Here is a 22,883-nt window from a genome sequence, read left to right as displayed (position 1 = left end):
ATAATTGTAGTCTTTGGAAAAACAGCCAGCAGATCCATATCATTTAGTCTGCATCAATTAGTCATTAGTCACTTAGTCATATCAGTGCACCAGTTCAAATGCTCAATTGTCCTTGAAGAATTTTCAGTGGCACCCTTCATCCTCCCACTATCAAAGTCACCGTTCAATGTGCCAGTTTTTCAGAATGAGTCTTGCATGTTAATATAGGGGTGATGTAATTTAAATTTCAAATTTAAAATGTATAGAGATTTGCTGGTAAAGTGCTGACATGAGGTGGGAATAACCAGAAATGAAAAGAAAAAGTATTATTTCTGAGGAAATCCACATCTTACCCCAGCATCTGACACAAACTGGTCCACAAATTGCCACTTCAAAGTCTCCTCAGAAGAACTAAACAGAAAATAAATGACATTTAACAGATCATGTCTTTAGCATGGTATTGCAGTACTTTTCTCACAATCATCACATCAATTAGTCAGTGCATGGAGGAAAAGTCATCTGTGTAATTTCTCCCAAAATTTGAGAGAAAGCTATTGCTATCTTGTTAACAGCAGCAACTGAAAAGCATGGTTCACTGGATTTCTTGTCAACCTACCCAACAGTGATGCAAAAGTAAGAAAATCAATACTGATACAAATCTGCTAAGAAAAATCATTTTTAGTTCTAGGATGCATTAAACACACTGGGAATCGAATATTGATCATTAGCTTAATCTTCAGTGAGCAAATGTGATGAATCACATTTTGGGGAAACACCATCATGTTGTACTAACCAACAAAAAGAGAACGCCTCTAAAAATGAACTCAGTAAATAGCCTATCAAAGAATATTCTCAAGTGTTCAGATCATGTATGTACCTTAACCACAATTCTGTAACGTAATCCAAATCTGCTTGTAATTGCAGATTGCTTAGGTCAACTTAGCCAAAATTACACTGTGATGACAATATGCTAGGAATGCAAAGTTGAGCCATTTAAAATCAGTAACTCCCTATTGCAAGCTTGGCTTGAAGAAGCAAGTGGAAATCTGACATTTAATTGAACGACACTTAAAAATAAACGCCTGGAAATGAAGACAAAGATTGTTCCGTCCGCCACAGTAGCGTGGTAGCTAGTGTGCAGCTATATAGCTCAGGGGGTTGGAGTTTGGAGTTCAATTCCAAGGCCATCTGTAAGGAACTTCTTGTCCTCCCTGTGAATGCACAGGTTTCCTCCAGCTGCTCAGGTTCCCTCCCACATTCCAACGGCGTACCGGTTAGTAGGTTACGTGGTCAGTGTAAATTGTTCTGTGATTAGGATACAGTGCCTTGAAAAAGTATTCAGCCCCCAACCCTTTGTTCACATAATTGAGTAGGGACGGCACAGTATTGGATTTATGTCACATTTACCACTTAGCGCTGAGGTCAGAAAGTTCCACCTTAGTCTCATCCAACCACAAGAATCTTCTTCCACGTCTTTACAGTATCTTCTAAGCAATGCTTCACAAAGTATTTACAGGCAACGATATGCTTTTATTTAGCAGTACGTGAGCCATAAGTCTAATACTGCGTATCAGCCAGTAACACTATCCCTACAGTAAAATATGGTGGAAGTAGCATTGTGCTATGGGGATGCTTTTCAGCTGCAGAAACTGGAAATCTGGTCAGGATTGATAAGATGAACGCTGCTAAATACAGAGAGATCCTGGATAAAAGCCTTCTAGCCTCTGCCAGAATGCTTAAACTGGGGAGGAAGTTCATCTTTCAGCAGGACAATGACCCAAAGCACACTGACAGAACAACTATGGAATGGATTCAAATGAAGAAAATTGATGTCCTCGTGTGACCCAGTCAGAGTGCTGACCTTAACCCAATTGAAGATCTCTGACAGGACATCAAGATTGCTGTTCAATGCCACTCCCCAGCTAACCTGGCTCAGCTTGAGCAATTTTGTAAGGAACTGGCAAATCTTGCTCCATCACATTGTGCAAAGCTAATAGAGACTTATCCAAAAAGACTACTGTCTGTAACAAAGGGTCCAGTCCTGATGAACTGTACTCTTCTCCATAGATGCTGCCTGGCCTGCTGAGTTCCTCCAGCATTTTGTGTGTGTTGCTTGGATTTCCAGCATCTGCAGATTTTCTCTTGTTTGTGACTGTCTGTAATAGCTGGAATAGGTGGCTCAACTAAGTCCCGATCAAAGAGGAATGAATACTGGTCCAACCATATAGATGGCATGACAGAGAAGTGCACCAGTGCTTCTACTTCCACATTTGCATGTGCCCTTCGCTCTCACCAATTTTTAAACAATATACCACAGAAAGCATCCTATCCAGATGCATCACCTGCTCCATACATGACGGTGAGAAACTGCAAAGTGTTGTGGCCACAACACAGCACATCACAGAAACCAGCCTCCCCTCCATGCTTTCTGTCTACACCTCTCAATCCCTCGGTAAAGCCGGCAACAGAATCAAAGACCCCAGCCAAACCAGCCATTTGCTCCTCACTCCCATCCCCCAGGTTGCTGAAGCTTCAGCATTCAGCGCCACACATTACGAGGAGACATTGGAGACTGTGTACAAGAGAGTGATTTCAGAAGAAGCAAGTGGGAGCAATCGGGAAATTCTGCACACCACAGCTCCTGAGAAAATGTTGGATTATGCATAATTAGGTACTTGGCAACACGCAATAAAAAGAAGTTCGGTTTAAGTGGAGCAGGCATTGTGTGAGTGGGCCATTGTTAGAGTGAGGAGTTCTGACTTTGGCTAGGAGAGTCTTCAGCAAGGAGAGGCTGCGGGTAAATTTTTTGCTGAATTTTTCGTTCTCCCTTTCTTATTCACAGTTAAAGCTGTGGGAACGCCAGGCAGAATAGTGAACTGTTCATCTTTTGGCGTGTGGGAAGGTAGGGAGGCAAGAAACGCATCCAGCTGTAGCTTCTTGCAGACCAGGTTAAGGAATTGGAGCTGGATGAACTCTGGATCATTCATGAGGCTGAGGGGTTGATTGACAGGGAGGTAGTTACATCCAAGGTGCAGGATACAAGTAACAGGGTGACTATCAGGAGGGGGAGCAGTGTAGAGTACCCCTATGGGCATTCCCCTCAATAACCGGTATACAGTACTGCTGGGGGGTGGGGGATGACCTAGGAGTGGACAGCAACAGCGGCCAGGTTACTCCAGAGAAGGAGAAGGAGAATCCCAAGAGCTTCTACAGATCTATCAAGAGCAAAAGGGGAGCAAGGGACAGAACTGGTCCTCTTGAAGATCAGAGTTGTCACCTATGCATGGAGCCAAAAGAGATGAGGGCAATCTTAAATGTTTTTTTTTGCATCTGTATTTACCAAGCTGATAGACACAGAATCTATGGAAGCAAGGCAAAACAGCAGCAAAGTCATGCAACATACACAGATTACAGAGGAGGAGGTGTTTGCTGTTTGGAGGCAAGTTAGGGTAGATAATCCCCAGGGCCTGACAAGGTGTACCCTTGGACCTTGTGGGAGGCAAGTTCAGAAATTGCAGAGATATCTGAAACATCCTTAGCAATGGGTGAGGTGTCGTAGGATTGGAGACAGCTAATGTTTTGTTGTTTAACAAAGGCTCCAAAAAATAAGCCGGGAAATAATAGGCTGGTAAGATTGACATCAGTAAGTTATTGGAAGCTATTCTAAGGGACTGGTATATAAGTATTTTGACAGACAGGGACTGATTAGGGAAAGACAACTTGGGCCTGTGCTAGGTAGGTTGTGTGAAACCAACGTTACAGACTCTTTCAAGGAAGTTACTCGTAAAGTTGATGAAGGTAAAGCAGCGGATGCCATCTAAATAAACTTTAACAAGACCTTTTATAAATACTCACATGGGAGACTAGTCTAGAAGGTTTGTTCTCTTGGTATTCGGGATGAGGTAGTAAATTGGATTAGATATTGGCTTTGTGGGAGAAGTCAAAGAGTGGTAGTAGAGGGTTGCCTCTCTGACTGGAAGTCTGTGACTAGTGGAGTGCCACAGGGACCGGAGCTGGGTCCATTGTTGTTTGTCATCTATATCAATGATCTGGATGATAATGTAGTAAACTGGTTTCACAGATTTGCAGATAACACCAAGATTGGTGGTGCAGCAAGCAGCGAGGAACGCTATCAAAGCTTGCAGGGGATCTGGCCCAGTGGGAAAATGGATTGAAAAATGGCAGATAGAATTTAATGCAGTCAAGTGTGAGGTGTAGCACTTTGTGAGGACAAATCAGGATAGGTTTTGCAAAGTGAGTGGTAAGGCACTGAGGAGTGCAGTAGAGCAGAGGTATCTGGGATACAGATCTATTATCCTTTGAAAATGGGTTGTAAAGAGGGCTTTTGACTCATTGGCCTTCTTAAATTGAAGTATTGAGTACAGATGCTGGGATGTTATATTGAAGTTGCAAAAGATGTTGGTCAGGCCTAATGTGGAGTATTATATGCAATTCTGGTTACCTACCTACAGGAAAGTTATTGATAAGACTGAAAGAGTGCAGAGAAAATTTACAAGGATGTTGCCAGGACTTCAGGACATGAGTTATATGGAAACGCTGAATAGATTAGGACTTTACTCCATTGAGCATTTGAGAATGAGGGGAGATTTGATAGAGAATTATGAGTGGTATAGTTAAGAGTAAATGTAAGTAAGTGTTTTCCACTGAGGTTGGGTGAGACTAGAACTAGAGGTCAAAGGTGAAAGGTGAAATGTTTAAGGGGAGCATGAGTGGGAAATTCTTCGCTCAGAGGATGGTGAGTGTGGAACGAGATGACAGCAGATGTGGTGGATTCAAGTTTGATTTCAACACTTCAGAGAAATTTGGATAGGTACATGGATGGGAAGGGTATGGAGGTCTACGGTCCTTGTACAGGTCAATGGGACTATGCAGATTAATAATTCAGCATGAACTAGATGAGCTGAAGTGCCTGCTTCTATGCTGTAGTGTTCTACAACTCTCTGACTCTATGATTCTTCAGCGCACATACCTCCAAACTGAAGGACTGTTATAAGACTACTGACTGGTCTCCTAGTATGATAAGATGGACTCTTGACTTCTCCATCTACCTCATTCTGACCTTGCACTTAATTTCTGCCTGCATTGTACTTTCTAACTAAAACATTTCATTTGGCATTTTGTTATTGTTTTCCCTTGCACTACCTCATTGAACTATGGCAATGGAACTATCTGCATGGTTTGCATGCAAAATAAATTATTTCACTGTACTTTGGTACATGTAGCAATAATAAACAAATTTATCATTAAAATTGGCTCTGCAAAGTGCTCCAACCATTGCTAGCATTCTTGTCAACACGCTGATCTTCCTCAATCGTTAGATGGGAGGGTCACATGTCTGACACTAAACTCCCAACACATACAAAATATTGCAGGATCTCAGCATGTCAAGCGGCACTCATGAAGGGAAATAAACAGTCAACATTTTATGCTGACCCCTTCATCAGCATTGGAAAGGAAGAGGGCAGAAGCCAGGCTAAGAAGGTGGGGGAATGGGAATGAAGAACCAGATAGCAGCTCTAACACAGTAAGAGACCTCCAGGAAGACAGAGAAAACCCTTCAAAGATGTTCTCAAAACCCATACACAACATCTTCATCAACTCATAGCAATACCTGGACAATAGATATAGAAGGAGCATCTGGGTAGACCAAGGCAACAAGTTACCACAGAAGCAGGGGAAGAACACAATATTCATGACAAGCTAATCCTCGTCCAGTAAATATCATCTGTACCACGTGACGTAGACTATGTGAATCTTGCACTTGGCTCAGCAACTAGAATCAAGCTTTCCCAGATTAGAAGCAACTGGCCAAGGAATAGTTGATGTTGATGATATAAGAATAATGAGTCAATTTCCACACAACTCCTTTTAATAAGTCATCAGACTATTTGTTCTAGTGGTTCTAACATTGGCAGGACACTATATAAAAAAGAAACATTCTCATCAGTTTCTGTAATAGTACATTTTACCCTGGTAGAAGATTGTACCTCCTTGGATGGATATAAGTGCTTGCATTGATTACATGATCAAATCTATTAATATATATGCTCAAATCATAACTCTTTGACAGGGAAACAAGATGAGCAGGCCAAACTAACATAAATAACTCTTAAATCGTAAGTAACCCATAAAATGTCGACAAAATTCACAAGTGTGCATTAGCAAAGCCTACGCATGCTAACTGATGAAACTCTATCAGAAAGTAATCAAGCAACACCTGTACTCAGCAAGTTCTAGTCCAGAAGGCAAGCAACATGGAGAAAGTAGAATTCATGGCTTTTATGCTTTACCGATACACTAGCACTTTTCTTCAACAATCCAAGCTCTGTCTAGATGAGATAGTGATTTGGGTAGCTGCACAGTACAATAGATCAATGTATATAGCTCGGTCAGAATGTACAGCCTAATCAGATTACTGGGTTTAGAAATGAAAATAAAGATCCTCTTACCTTTTGACAGGAATCATTCCAACATCTGAAATAAAAGCAAATTCGATATCAGTAGCTCCTTAAATGTCACAAATAACTATTTCCAATTCTACAGACAAAAACATGCAAATTTCTTATGGGGATTGACAAGACAGATGCAGGGATGATATTTTTTCTGCCTAAAGTGTCTCAAACCATGAATCAAATATCTGGAATGGCTAATGCCTCATTTTGATCTGGAGGTGAGAAGGTACACTGTTACCCAGAAGGCAGTAATTTGTTGGACTCCTGTACCCAACCCTGTACTCAGCATATTCCAGATAGAGCTACCGGTAGTTAGGTTTTTGGTTAATAAGGCGCTCAGGATTATAGGCTTAGTATAGGAAAATGACCCTAACATGAAAGATCAGCTGCAATCTTATGGAAAGATGAAGCCTGTTCAAAGGGACATAAAGATTTTTCATGCTCTGTTTCTATTGTCTTGATAAAACTCTACTATGATGAGAGTCAGATTCAAAGATATACTTGCCTTTGATTCTATTTTTCTGTAGTGGTTTGCAATAATAACAGAAAAGCAATTGGTAAGACCAATTCTAATGACAATATAATAAATGACTCAGTTCCAGTAGTGGTATAGAGCTTGCAACTTTGCAACTCATTCTTCCATGGTTGTCTTTGATGGGAAAAAATATAGATGGCTTCTAATTGGGAACTTCATGGACGTGCATTAGAAATATTAATTGAAAATTAATATCACATCAGTCTTAGAATGAATCTGTGTGATTATAAATTATTGGATAACTGCACAACAAAAGTAAAGATAGAATAATTTCAACAAATCAATTTATTGGCATTGTGTTGGATATTTTATTGCAAACTTATCAAGAGACTAAATATATTAGATTCCAAGTCCACATCATATAAAGAATACCAAATCTACTTCCTTACATGTAATATCTGAAAAAGTTAAATCTTTAAAGTATTTACACTTACGTCTAACTTTCAGCGACACAGTCTTTTTGGCGCGAATAAGATTTATCACTTCCTCGTGTGTGCAAGATTCTATTGAGTAGCCATTTATCCGAACAATCTCATCTCCAAGCTAGAAAACATTAAGAGGAAATCTGATATCAGCTCAGAATACAACTCTGTGGTTACATCCACAATATCTCGATTGTTTCTGAGTTTCTGGTTCAAATTCTATAATCCTAACAAATACTTTGCTGCAGATATCTTGGTCATTTTCCAATATAGTTAATTCAATTCATTCCTTTGTGCTGACCTCTGACTTTGGAATTTATTTGTAGTACAACTCCAGAAAGAATATTGCTATATAAATTGTTTTACATGATGAAACTGGTGTTCCTACGCCATCTACTGGAATAATAATGATTAAAATGACAAACCTTGAGATGACATCATCTGGGACACAGAAGTGAAATGGTACTTTCAGTTATCGTTGAATACTGTTGGGTAGCAACTGTACTGTAATTTGCTTCCAAATTTCAGTTTCATTTTGGGTCCAAATTTTACACTAAGTGTGCAATATGTATCGTGTGCTCAATGCTATAGATCAAACAAGACTTTCCATATCAATGTCTTCAAATATTTGCTTTGCTGTTTTCTCTTGGTACATGGCTCTGAACCACGGTTATATTTTTACAGACAGGATCAATTATACAAATAAAATAGAACAGTCAATTTGGAAAAAAATGTACAATTCAAGCTATGACATATACAATAATCATGAGCAAATGAAGAGTTAATTTGTCTTGTATGCCGTAAAACCACTAGATCCTTTTTCATAATCAGGAAAGTTAGTATCTTACAGCTGATGAAGTCATTGTTATTTCATAAAATTATCTCACCTAGTTAAATACTGCTGTATTGTAAAACCAGATTCAAGTGAAAACTGACTGTTACCAGAAACTCCACGTCTAAGTGAGTAAATGAGAGACAATGATGCTCACCCCTCCTCTCTTCATCTCAACTAGATTAAAATGTATTGCAACAAAATTCATGTTTTTATTTAAATACATGTTATATTTCATAAAACTAAAATAAATTTATGCAAGGAGAACATTGCATCACTTTTCATTTGATGAAATTTTGTTATGCATTCCCCAACCACAGGAAATAAATCTTTCAGTAGCCACCCTCTCATACTCATTTATGCTCAAGTTATAGAAATAGGTGAAGGCAGTAATGTTGTGCTTTCACTATAAGCAACAATTAAATAAAAGATTCTAACCATTACTATTTGTAGAAAATAATCAACAATTGATTCCCAAGAATAAAATTAGAGAAGTGCAGCTCTCTGAACGGAGGTTAAACTCCTCTTTTTATCAAAACAGTCTTGCAGTTCAGTACCTCTCTGCCTCCTCTCTAATTACACCATTCAACTCTCAGGATGAGCCAGAGATTCCATTTCTCCTCAGGGCTGACCACAGTCCTCCTGTCATTCCATGCTGGGGTGGGGGGGGCACCAAAAAATTATGAATGGAATTGGACTGCTGCTAGATAAGATCATCCCCTGCTGCAAAGGCTGGGAATTCATCACTCCCAATGGCCCAGCAAGAGAACAGTTACACCTGCAAGAAACAGGTTGGCAGGTGGGCAGTTTGAAGATAGAAACATAGAAAACTTACAGCACAATACAGCCCCTTCAGCCCACAATGATGTGCCGAACATGTATGTTTGTACTTTCACCCTCTATTTTTCTAAGCTCCATGTACCTGTCCAAGAGTCTCTTAAAAAACCCTATTGTATCTGTCTTTACCACTGTCACCAGCAGCCCATTCCATGCACTCATCACTCTCTGCATAAAAAACTTACCCCTGACATCTCCTCTGTACTTACTTCCAGGCACTTTAAAACCGTGCCCTCTCATGTAAGCCATTTCAGCCCTAGGAAAAAGCCTCTGACCATCCACACGATCAATGCCTCTCATCATCTTATACACCTGGAGGATGCAGGTCACCTCTCATCCTCCAAATCTCTTCACTAAGAATGTGGTCATTCTTTGGACTTTGTAGTCCTGGTGGGCAGTGGAGACTGAGTTCATTTAAAACTATAGATTTCTGGATATTCGGGGAACCAAGGATAGCTTAGCAAGATAATGCAGAAGGTAGAATAAAAACCATGATCTTGATAACCAGCAGATTGAAGGCCAAATGCCCCTAATTCTCATGTTCTATTTGAAAAATATTAATTGGGAATGCTCAACCAGCAAAAGAAAAACACATTTTCTGTCTCTCACGCCCCAAAGTCTTCTTCCATTTCATTTTAGTGATAACACACATGATGGATAAGCAGTTCACCTGTGAGGTGCCCATGATAGAATGGCAGGCCTTGATGATTAAATATTTTCATCCGACTGTTGATTTAAGTAGCACGCAGCATGGAATAGAAGGTGCCAGATCAGGTTCCTTGGTCCAAACTGAGCTAGCTTACCTGAGCCATAAATGGTTCCACACACACAAAAAAATACACCAATGGTTCCATTCCCAATTGTTGTCAAGTGCAGTGGATGCTGATGGAGGATATAACTGGGGCCAGCTACGAGTTTCTATCCTTTCCCGTATTAAGCAACATACCAGCACACACTTTTGCATCAGGAATACCAGATTTTTCACTGGTTGGCTCTACAATGGAAGCCTACGTAACCACTGGATCAGGTAGGGTATAGAAGACACTTGTGATTTCATATGGTGAAGGACCTCATCCATTCCTGAACTACTGCGATCAGGTGTATTTTGATACTTTGCAAGAAAACCTCTGCATCACCAGCTTGGTGAGCTACAAGTGATTCAGTTGATCTGGCTACTTTTAGACATGTAAAGGGAAGTACCGACAGTTAGAGCCGGTAATACTACCTGGTGGGTCAAGCATTCTGCCTAATGTTAATACTCAATGGAATACTTGTTACACGTGAGGGGAAGGGCACAGGAAAATATGGAAAAACTAAGGTAATAAGGAATCTGAATCTGCAGCTGATTATGTAGGACATAAACAAAAGTATAAGTTAGAAGCACTGGATCTATTTGGCAGATACTAAGTTTGGAATTCAATTCACAAATAATAGCATGTGATCATATTTCAGGCGACAGCTAGGGAGGAAAACAGTAAGTGACCGCTACTGTATAAACAAGACAAAAATTAAGATATATCTAACATATTTATTTGGTGAATGTGATTCATTAACTAAAATCAGATTTATCCTTTCTGAAAAATTCTAAATAAACTAAATTAATTACTCAAAAGTTTTCTGAAAGATCTTCAAACTCAAATAACCTGTTTGATTCCATAGTGCTATGTTAACTACAGTGTTTCCTGTATTATCTTTTTTTAACTTCAGATTTCCAGCAACTTCAGTTGTTGTTTGATTTTCATCAAAATAATTGCAGACACATTACAGATGTACACTTCTGGACAAAATTCATCCAGTTTTGCCTTATCAAAAAAAGTCATTCTCCTGTGTCATTATCTCATTGTGACAGAGAAGTACTCACGATATTTCTACATGGAAACCTTCCCCACTACCCAGTGCCCCCCCCCCCCCCCAGGAGCAGAACCTTGAGGACTGATGAGATGCAATTTTGCAGTCAATTGAACAAGAAATCATTGAACAAAGAGTCGCACATCATTTGTTGGCTGGAAAAAAAAAGTATAAACCTGAGCTATAATGTAAAGTTATCCACATCAGTGGAAAAGGCACCTGGAATACAAAGAATGAAATTTCAGACAGTGCCTGCTGTCCTCTGAGACAGCAGCCTGGAACAATGAGCTTCCTATGCAACACATTTCCTTCAGTAAAGGGTTAATGGCCCATCCACATGATTTACCAATGCTGTAGTTGATACACAGATCATGCGCTTACTTAATGTATTGGAAGCTATCTCAAACACAGTAAATATATTCCAGGATAAATCTTCCAAATGTATCTGAAAGGTCAGCAATGAGAGCTGCGTTGTAATTGTTCTCACTGGTGACAAGAAAACCAATAAAATAAGCTCTAACTTTACAAAAGGAATATTAAAACATATTAGCCAATCTTCTAAACAGAATATTTTAAAGTGGTAGTATGGACCTCTGGGGGAAAAATTGCTTATTTTGAGTGAGTGCTCATAAATTCTATTGGAGTATTTTACTCCATAACAGTTACTTTCTTATCCATCCAGAAACACTTGAACGAACTATGGTGGAATTATACAAATCTCAAGGTTGTATAGTTTATACATTCTTTGAAAATAAATGTACTTTGCATCTTTGAAATACTGTGCCATTTCTTGTGCTGATGCATCCTGGAAAAAGCATGGGAAATTATAGATGTATATCACTTACAGGACAAGGTCAATGAAATACATGAATAGCAGTGTGATAAATTGGAACACAAATTGGTGGCTGGCTTTGTGCTGAAATTAAATAAAGGAAGGTTCTTAACAATTGCAAGTGTAAGGTGCTTGTCTACAGTAGGCTGTCCATATCTCTGAAGCAATTATCTCGGAGGCAATTATCACTTCAGTTTGGTATAAAGCTTAGTATTGTATTTGAATTTTAAATAGAATTCCATTCATCCTGTTGATTATCTTCACTTTCTTCAATGTCAGGCCCATTGCTGCAGTGATAATGGTTAAGAAGAGTTTTAATGCAACAGAAACCTTTGTTTAACAACCGACTGCAATACGCATTGGGATACTGTATCAATGCTTGAAAGTCAATATGACGCAGAGAAAGAATTGTTCATTTTTTTTCCAAATAGACTTCTCTATTTTCTTTGCATAATTGATCCTGTGTTTAAAAATATGATCATGGTTCAGAGCCATGTGCCAAGAGAAAAATGCATAGCAAATACTGTATTTGAAGACATTGATATGGAAAGTCTTGCATATAGCATTGAGCACGATACAATAATAATTGCATATTGCACGCGGTGTAAAATGAAAGCAGTCTCTTTAGATTAGTTCATACAGATTTTTATTGTATTTCTCATTTGGTCGAGAGCTTATCCTTGGCATCTCTAGATGTAAAAAGCCCACGTTGTGATTCTGAGTGAAATTATATCGTCATGGGGAAGGAAGCAGTTACAGAGGATCTTTGCAATAATTTTCCTGTGGCAGGGTGCAGAAGACTCTCTGCAATTACTTCAGTCAGGCTTGTCTCCTTTTTCAAAAAGGTTCACAATTACAGTATCCTTGAGCTCCCTTGCCAAGTTCTCCTCACCCCAGATGAGGCAGAGGAGATTACAAATTTGTGCCAAAGTGCCTTTCCGTAAGGTTCAAAACCTTCACCAGGGTTTCTGTCTGCCAACGGACTTTTCTGTAATCTATTTAATGTCTTTTTCCAATCCCTTTGTGGGCAAAGGTAGAGATGTAATTTTATTAATTTACTATGCAATATAATCAAAGACACTAAAGTAAAAAATCAGAATTTTGATTATAATTCTCTTTGAAATAATTCCTCCAGTGGCTGGTGACCACATCACAGATCTTGATACACTTTCATCTTGTCTTGGCTCTCAGGAGGGCAAGTTTTTGTGTGTTTGGGTCCGAGATGGGGATGATAATGCTGTTATTATCAAAGTGCTGCAATCCTACCACCCACAATTTGTTCAACTGGAGTACAAAACATGAAGGCATTTCCAATCAAAGTATGTCTCATATTTGTATTATTTCCTGGATCAGAATGTCATTCTCATTAAACAATCTCAGTTCTTTTTGACAGAAAAGATAGCAGCATCTTCAAAAGAGCTGTTTACGGTGACCTTTGGGTCAGACAAAGAGTGGCGTAATCCCATTGGTTCAGAGCCACGGATTGCCTATGAGACACCAAGTTGGGCCCTTGAGACGTTCAGTATTGATTTTCCTCCGGCAACATTTCTTTGTTGTTGGGGTCAGATTAATTGAGCAGACAGGGTAGATTAAGCAGTGGTCAATCATTGAGAGAGAAAAAACAGCAATCCTGCTGAAATTCAATTTTAATTATATTATAGATCTAATCGAGTTTTTCATGGAGAAGTAGTGAAGGTTACATTGGTTATTTTTGAAAAAAATAAAATCTTGTAAACTGATCTTCTGAACCTGACTTTCTGCGACTGTTCTGTATCTTTTCGATAGTTTGCAGTCTGCATTGTGTTATTATCAAGTACTCTAATACGTATTATTCTCCTTTTGTAGATTTAAGAGATCACACTATTTATAACTGGTGAGATAAAATGGGGTTCTGTTCATTTCCTTAAAATCATAATAAAAGTGCCTGTAAGGTTATACTTCAGTGCACAAGAAACAAGGATTCACTTAAGTGTCTTTGATGGCAAGTGCAAAACAATTACCTCAAGTAAAACCCAAAAAAATTATAGCCTCTTTCTGATTAGTTTTAGAATGTGTTTTCGCTGTTACTATGGCATCACTTTCTAATGGCTTCCACTTTACAGTAACATAGTTGTATTACATTTATTGAGACAGAATATATTTGAGTTCCATCTGAGGAATTAGTCTCAAACTGCTTGAGATGTTGTAACATTCTGCAAAATCTGCCAGAAATCGATTTAAATATTCAGAGTTTAAGCATTGCTAGTTATGATCTTTAAGCATTATGTTTATCAACACATACAGAATGCTAGAGGCACTTGGTGGGCCAGGCAGCATCTATGGGAAAGAGTACAGTCAACGTTTTGGGCTGAGTCCCTTCATGGGGACTGGAGTAAAAGATGAGGGGTCAGAGTAAGAAAGTGGGGAGAGGGGAGGAAGAAGCACAAGGTGATAGGTGAAACTGGGGGGGGGGGGTGAAGTAAAGTGTTGGGAAGTAGATTGGTGAAACAGGTACAGAGCTGGAGAAATGGGGAAACCTGATAGGAGAGTACAGAAGACCATGGAAGAGAGAAAAGGGGAAGGAGCAGCAGAGGGGAGGTGATAGGCAGAGAAGGAGATAAAGTGAGAGAGGGAAATGTGAATGCATTCCCAGTGGGTTTTCTTTTGGAGGGGGTTGTGGAAGGGCAAGTTTCAGCCTGATTAGAATACTATTTGTGCATTATTCATACAGTCAATAGCCAGAATCTATATATCTGAGGAAATCTACTCCCAAATGCTCCTGATTATCATCTGCTTTCCCCCAGCTTATCCAAATTGAACACCAGTTTCAGTGGCTGGATCCTGTGAAATTAGAAAGGGTCAAATTACCATTTGCACCATAATTTTGTAAGAATATTACAGTAGACTGACAAAATTATCTTAGTAAAAAATATTGGCCAACTCCTTTGGCTACAGGAAAGAATAAGTAGATTAAGATAGAATAACATTAGGATGGATTTGGTGGACATGGTGGAAGGTAAAACGATCTGTAAAGATTGAAATTAATATTGAAATAAAAGATTGACAGGCAGACAGAGATACTTTATTGATCCCGAGGGAAATTGGGTTTCGTTACAGCCGCACCAACCAAGAATAGTGAAGAAATATAGCAATATAAAACCATAAATAATTAAATAAAAAGTTAATCATGCCAAGTGGAAATAAGTCCAGTACCAGCCTATTGGCTCAGGGTGTCTGACACTCTGAGGGAGGAGTTGTAAAGTTTGATGGCCACAGGTAGGAATGACTTCCTATGACGCTCAGTGTTACATCTCAGTGGAATGAGTCTCTGGCTGAATGTACTCCTGTGCCTAACCAGTACATTATGGAGTGGATGGGAGACATTGTCCAAGATGGCATGCAACTTGGACAGCATCCTCTTCTCAGACACCACCATCAGAGAGTCCAGTTACACCCCCACAACATTACTGGCCTTACGAATGAGTTTGTTGATTCTGTTGGTGTCTGCTATCCTCAGCCTACTGCCCCAGCAAACATGGAGGCACTGGCTACCATAGCCTCGTAGAACATCCTCAGCATCGTCCGGCAGATGTTAAAGGACCTCAGTCTCCAAAGGAAGTAGAGACGGCTCTGACCCTTCTTGTAGACAGCCTCAGTGTTCTTTGACCAGTCCAGTTTATTGTCCATTCGTATCCCCAGGTATTTGTAAGCTTCCACTATGTCCACACTGACCCCTTGGATGGAAAAAGTTAATAACTCATCTCCTTCTACCTTAGGCCACGAACTTATCAATCACCCCTGCTGTGGACACTTTCTAGAGGTCCAAGATCTGTATGCTCCATGACTGCTGGACTAAGTGTGTAAATGTAGGCGGGGACTATGCTGAAAAATAAATGAGCTAGGTTTTCTAAAATTGACTCCTTCTACCTTAGGCCATGAACTTATCAATCACCCCTCGTATGTAGAGTTACAGCATAACCATCTTAAGCCAGTTATGCCATTGCCAATAATATTCCACAAATAAATACATCTTCATCACTCTTGTCTCTAACTGGAACTAGGCTCTTCCAGGCCAGACACAGTAGTTGAGACATCATTTTGTCCAGGGTCCACAGAGGTTACGTTCATTGTCTTCTGCTACCGTAGCCCACCCACTTCAAGGTTTGACATATTGTGCATTCAGAGATGCTCTTCTGCACACCATTGTTGTAAGGCTTTATTTGAGTTACCGTCACCTTTCTGTCAGTTTGAACTAGTCTGGTCATTCTCCTCTGACCGCTCTAATTATAGGATATTTTCAGCTACTCTTTGTATTTTGTTTTTCCACATCATTCTCTAGAAACTCTAGAGACTGTTCTGCATGAAAATTGAAGGAGATACTCAAACCACCAGGTCTGGCTCCAATAATCATCCCATGGTCAAAGTCCACTTAGATCACATTTCTTCCCCATTCTGATGTTTGACCTGAACAACACCTAAATCTCTTGAAATGTCAGCATGCTTTTAAGCAATGAGTTGCTGCCACATGATTGGCTGATTAGATATCTACGTTAGCAACCAGGTGTACTGGCATACCTATTAAAGTGGCCACTGTGTGTACTTTTACAGATATTAGGAATTTGCTGTGGCACGTTGGTCAGAACATGACATGCAACAAAAAATAAGAACATTCAACAATTATAAAGAATAAAGAATTAAGTAAAATATGAAGTTAGAAGTTAAAGTACAGAATAAAATGTGCATAATAAATAACACTGCATTGTAACCACTTTAAACCATTTTTTATAATGCTGTTTATATTGTAAATACTGGCATGTATCTACAATGAAAGTCACATTTTAAAAAGTGTTTTGAAGTGAAGGTAATGGTAGGGGGAATAGATAGAGTGGGTTGGGGAGTGGGCTAACTTTGTTCAGTTTAACTGCCTGGGGAAAGAAATTTTTTAAAGATGGTGTGAAGATTTTGTTTAAATAGCCCTATAGTGCTTTCCAGAAGGGAACTTTTGGAAAAGGCAGTGTGCAGAGTGGGTGATGTCTGCAATGATTTTTCCAGCTCATTTCTTTGTCCTGGACAAGTACAAGTCCTGTAGTGATGTAAACTCTGCTGACCTGACAGTACGCTGTACTTCTTATACACAGTGGATTCAGGTTAATCAGGCCATCAGTTAAGCTGGGTCAGCTGCTTATTTGGGACAACTCATAGAGAATAGAATTTAATGCTGAAAATAGCTAGGATTCCCTTTATTTATTTTGGACACAATGCTGCTTAAAGAAGTAGGAGACTGCTGCAGAACAGTTTCTAACTAACATCAGAGGTGTGCACATTTGTGGCTGTTAGACACTAAACCGTGCTTAGAGCAAGCTGATTTTAAATAGTGTCAGTTCCATGTGCTTCTGTTCAAAGAGCAGTGATTTTTGTCACTGATAGCTGTCAAGAAATAAGCAGTAAGATAATTCAAAGCCATTTTGCTCACTGCAGTTTCAAACATTCAGGCTCGGAAATGAAAGAAATGGCTGGGATTGAAAATGAAACTATTTCACTACTTCAACAAGTTTGGAACTACAAAGAATTTGAAGGTGTTGACAATCATGTTGAATGTTACAATGAAAGTGAAGATTTGGAGGAGGCAATCATAAATAACACTGTATGATGGCGATCATTACATATACTCTGTAATTTTTTTCATTTACAATCAAAAGAACAACACTACAGGTAGTCCCCGAGTTACGAACGTCTGACTTACAGACAACTCGTACTTATGAACCGAGGAAGGAGAACGCCATCCGCCATTTTGTCGGATCCCAACGCCATCCGCTATTTTAAGTTGTTGCCATTGACAGTGTGTTGAGTGTTTAACTTTGTATTTGGCTTAAAATTTTCTTAGTAAGATTCACCCTGACCCCGGCCCCCCCCCCCCCCCACACCGCCATTCCGGTCAGCTGGTTGCGCAGTGAGATCAGTGCCGGGCTGGAGAATGGAGGTTTCCGTGCCAGGTTGATGTCGATCTAGTGACTCCCGTACCATCCGTGCCAGGTTGATATCGAGCTCGCAACTTGACCTCGTAAAAAAAAACACTGCTACCCCCAGTTTAAATTCCCATGTGGAATATTGTGGATGATCAAATATGCAAACCCAGCACAGTCCTCAATTGTCCCATTCAGCCTGTCTCAGTGCGGTGGTCGTTGGGACCCAGCAGAGCTAGGGACCTGCTGCCCGCAGTGTTTCTGTTCCGTTAATGGTGTGCGGTGGTCCTTAAGACCCAGCGGACCTCGGGAGCCGGCGGAGGTTGGGACCCGACACTCGCAGTGTTTCTGTTCCGTTGACGGGAAGCGATCGCAATTGAAAATAAAGTGGAAATAATAAAGCATTTGGAAAGAGATGAAATGCCATCGGACATTAGAAAAGTGTTAGGCTACAGTCAGTCAATGATCGGAACAATTTTAAAGGATTATGGATAAAATGAGAATAATGGAGCATTTGAAAGGCCCTGCCCCGATGAAAGCTACTATTATTACTAAGCAACGCAGTGGTTTAATTATTGGAATACATATGTTTCTTAAGTGTTTTATATGCATAGAAAGGTAAAATATGTACTATATGCTAAGACAAACGTTTGACTGATGCTAAATAATACCGGATGTACTTGTTCTGACATATGTACAAATCCGACTTAAATACGGACTCAGGAATAGAACTCATACATAACCCGGGGACTGCCTGTATTACAAATTGTTACGATAAACACAGAACAGAAGTCAGTAACTCATTGTTAATAAACCGCTAGCCTGCTGAACGTCAACAAGAAAATACTCAGCTACTGTTACAAACTATGATAAAAGCAGATAAATTACATTTAAATTATTGCAGCAATACTGTGATTTCAAATTTGCCATTTCTGAGGAAGTTAAGACTGGTCCAATTAAGATATTCACTGACATGTTGAACTACATGATTAGAAACAAATAATTTGAAGAAGTTTCAATTCTTGACATCAATGGAACATTTCAAGCTCCTAGTGCTGACTGTGAATGTCAATTTAGTCTTATGACTTCAATCAAATATAAATCCAGAGATAGACTAGAAGTGGAACACTTAGATGATCTAATGAGGATTAAGATGTATCTTTCATCTGGATGCACAATTAATCTGGACAGTGTTTATAGACAATGGATTTTTAATAAAGACATGAGAAAACGTTTATGAAATGTGAAAGATTGTCTTTGTTGTACTGTATTTCATGAAACCTTTCAATTAGTAAATAAAATCAAAAGTGTGTGATCTTACAATTTTCATTCTAAATAATCACAGTAATTAAAAAAACACATTCAAAGTGCTGCACAGTTTTTCAGTGTAAAAGTTTCCTTTATGTAAATGTAAATGTACAGTGTAAATGGTTGGTCCATGCAGCTGTAAAAAATATTAGAGGGAACATTGACAGTTACTGAGCAAAGGTTGAGTTCAAATGTTTCAGCAATACTCTGACTTAAATCCAGAAGAATGTGATTCAGTAAAGGAAGTCTGCTTTGCTAATAATACTGGTTCCGCAATAACATTTGATTTTGTAATTTAAGCTGTAGTATTAATGAATGAAATGAACTAATCAAGTGTGGACAATAGCTCTTTGTATAAATCTGAAGTAAGTTTTTTAATTATCCAAAGGTCAAAATTATTGTCAAGAGTCAGGGATATATTTGTTTCAATGGTTTAGTTTAGTGCTTTTATGCTTAGTTTTAATTAAAACTTTAGTTTCCCAAGTAAATAACAAAATTGCACAGTTCTTGTATCTAACTTTCAGGGCTGGTAGTGATGGCACTGACAAATTCAACAGATGAATTACTGTGTTTCCAATAGAGATTCACAGAAACTATTTAGCATCTAAAAACAGGAGAAACGTAGTAAAGATAGGAAGCAGAGTATAGGGTGGTGCTGGGGAGCAAAGAGTAACGCTGGGGTGGGGTTGCTTTAGTCAAAAACTCAGACATAGTTCAGTATTTTTTTATTTTTTTCTTTGAAAACATAACAAAATTCCCTCCAGAAAATTAGCCTGAAATTACGCTCAGATTGCGCTGACTAAGGTGGTGGTGATGATAATTATGAGTGGGTGTCAAAGAGGCCGAGATAAGCAGATGAATGCGCAGAAAATGGATGGAGAAGAGAATTGCATAAGCAGAAGGGATTATGTTAGTTGGGAATCTGATTACTAATTTAACTAGTTTAGTACAACATTACGGGTCAAAGGACTTGATGCTGTGCTGTACTGTCCTACATTCTGTCACATCTTGTTCCCAGATAGGTGTGGATAACACAGAGCATATCATAACCACAGGTAAGCAGTCCGAACTGATGAGAGAGTGGGTCCAGGGCGCAAGATCTGAATCACGACCTCAGGGCTGGCCCTGTGTATAGTTGTTGAATGTGTTTGTGTGCCAGACAAGGAAGTCCAATGCCAGCAATAATAGGTAGGCTTGTAAATTTGAGAATGAGGTCCTTTGAGTCCTCCTGACACCCATGCATTACTTTGTGTCTTCAAAATTGTCAGCTTTCTTAGGATCTCGTCAGCTGTATTCATAACATTTAAATAGCTAGCCTCACTGCCTCCTCCACTTGCAACCAAAAACTTGCGTGTCATCTTCAATAATCTCTAAACCATGTTGCTGTGTACCAACCAGATTACTCTGTACTTGAATGGAAACAGGTGTACGGAGACTAATATACTGTGAAATGTCTCTAATCAACACTTCAGCAGAAATCAGAGTCAAATTATGGCAATAAAATATTAAGACCAAAAGTGTGCACCAAGTGAAAAGTGTAAGCATTGCAGCCATTTAAGTGCACATTTTCACACCAGCCAAAATTACCGCCCCTTTCCCCTCAGTTATGACAGTAGTTCTTACCTGCAAGCCTACATTGTCTGCTTGTCCTCCTTTCACCAACTGGGAAATAAAGAGTCCGCAATTAAACTCCAATCCACCTCGCACACTTAAGCCTAGTCCTTCAGGATGTGTCCTATCTAAACGCACCTCCTTTAGTTTCCTTTAGGGGTTAAAAAAAAAGCATTCAATTGTTATGGTATATTTTGAAAGGCAATTTCCAATGAAAACAACTCCAACCTTTAAAACATTTCAGTTCCCCTACACGTAGTCAGAATTTCCAATTATTATTCATTCTCTTATTGTTTGCTTTCTTCAAATGCAATGCTCACACATCTCTAGGCATTGTCTCTTTGCACTTCTTTACCATCAACAATCCACGTATCTCTGTAAGTCACAAAGACAAGTTTTGCAATAGCTATAATATGCATTAAATTATTTATTAAAATAATACTTTGAGGCAGTCCTCAGTGAATATGTCTTGCCTTTGTTAGAGCATAAATTTCCCACAGGCACCTCCTGCAAGGTTTTCGATGGTTAATATTCACCATTACAATGTTTTCCCAATGAGCACACATTAAAGGAGAATAATTTCACTGTATTGCTTGAATGATGCAGAAAGTATAATCACAGCTTCAGGACTCCCATGTCAATGTCTGCTAAACTTAGTATGATCTGTTATGAATGAACTCTTCAGCAAAACCAAGAATCTACACTGTTTAAAAACTTTCTATGCTGAACAGCTTCAAAGTTATATATCTATTTAGCACACGTGGTTGAGTATCAGCAGACATAGCACGTTGTCTCATTATGAGCAACTTGTGACTTTCCCCAGATGCATGGCATCATGTATAAGGATTATTTGCTAGTGGTGATGTACAATCTATTCAGCACCATGGTGTGAAAATCTTTTAATTCTTGACAATTTTTGGATTCACACAGCAAGATGCATCATCAGGTTAGTGCAGGCAAACACACCAAACATATAAGCAAACCTGCATATCCATAAAAGACACAATTCAAAGTGAAGTTGAATCTCATCTTGAGCAGATATTATCCATTATTTTATATGCAGTGGTGAGCTGCAGATTTTTGAATATTTACCATCTCAAGCTTTCTTCTATTTTCTATAATGTTCACCTCCACAAACAATGATATCCATAACTGTGTGTGTAGCCGTGATTCTACCTACAGAAGAAAGCTGATCTTTGTTACTACAGAAAATGTTGAAAAGACTCAGAGAGCCAGACAGCATCTGTGGAAAGGCAAATAGAGTTAACACTTGAGCTCCAAGAGCCTTCATTAGTACTGGGCCTTTGTATGAATAAAAGTTGAAGTGATAACTTTTTTTCTATCCTCAGAGGTTACAGACCTGTTGAATGTTTCCATCATTTTCTGATTTTATTTTCTATTTCCTTTATCTGCAGTTTAAAAACACACTTTGAACATTACGTTTTGCTTCTCCGGCTGAATCAGTTCTCAATTTAACTTACCATTTCTTGGTGGATCAAACTAGATTTTACTTGACTGAATGTTTTATCATGTGGCTTGACAAGAAACTTATTAAAATCCATTACATCAAATGTTTTACAATTATCAGATCATCATGTCCCTGTCTCCTGGTCTCTTGAAAATAACATACTTCTTTTACAAGTCTTTGTCAACTAGTTTTGGTCAATCCACAACTTTCTCAAATGATAGATAATACAGTCTCTCAGATGCTTTTCTGTTAGTATGCCAATATAGAGGTATGATTATTTATTTTATTTTTTGCTCCATTATTAAAGGCCTTCCCTATCTAGAATCAAATTGTAATCAAGAGTTGCAGGAATTTTAATCCAACAAAAGGAAATTCTAATCAAGAAGTTATTGCTTTGGCTAATTTCCTCTTTCATAAATGGTTCATTGCTACTTCAAAGCTCAAATGGAAAAGTAAACCCAGGAAGTGCATAAGCACCTGTTGCATAATTAAAACAATTTTAAATTCTGTGTCTAGTGCTGTCCATTTAATCAACTCATAATGCAAGAAAACACAAATTATTCAACAATTCAACTTTCTTATGAACTCAGTTCATAAAACCTTCTGATTGCAAGACCTTCACTGTGTGATCCTGAGCAAACATATTTTGTCTAGCATATGAATGACAATTGTAGCCTTTGCTGGAACACCAGTATTTTTAAAAACTATTTTAAAAATGCTCATTTAATACTATCAAGGACCTATTTTTTAATACGACTGAATGCTTGATGACTTAGTAGAATTAAGGTAATCATCC

At 38.8% G+C, this 22,883-nt stretch overlaps 1 protein-coding gene across 2 annotated transcripts in view; it reads right to left on the bottom strand.

Moving 5' to 3' along the window:
• Positions 1 to 22,883, bottom strand: part of ush1c (Usher syndrome 1C) — a 191,396-nt gene that overhangs the window by 141,732 nt on the left and 26,781 nt on the right. For both annotated transcript variants that reach the window (XM_073049471.1, XM_073049472.1), the window contains exons 4-7: positions 20,632 to 20,770; positions 7,422 to 7,530; positions 6,450 to 6,474; positions 333 to 390 (exon numbers count right to left, since the gene is read on the bottom strand). In XM_073049471.1, the coding sequence (XP_072905572.1) occupies positions 333 to 390; positions 6,450 to 6,474; positions 7,422 to 7,530; positions 20,632 to 20,770 (331 nt within the window). The remainder of the gene's footprint in view (positions 1 to 332; positions 391 to 6,449; positions 6,475 to 7,421; positions 7,531 to 20,631; positions 20,771 to 22,883) is intronic.

The sequence above is a fragment of the Hemitrygon akajei genome, chromosome 6 (genome assembly GCF_048418815.1).
Source record: "Hemitrygon akajei chromosome 6, sHemAka1.3, whole genome shotgun sequence".
Classification (NCBI taxonomy): Eukaryota; Metazoa; Chordata; class Chondrichthyes; order Myliobatiformes; family Dasyatidae; genus Hemitrygon; species Hemitrygon akajei.
The sequence above is the reverse complement of the archived record's forward strand: the minus strand, read 5'-3'. Positions and strand labels throughout refer to the sequence as shown.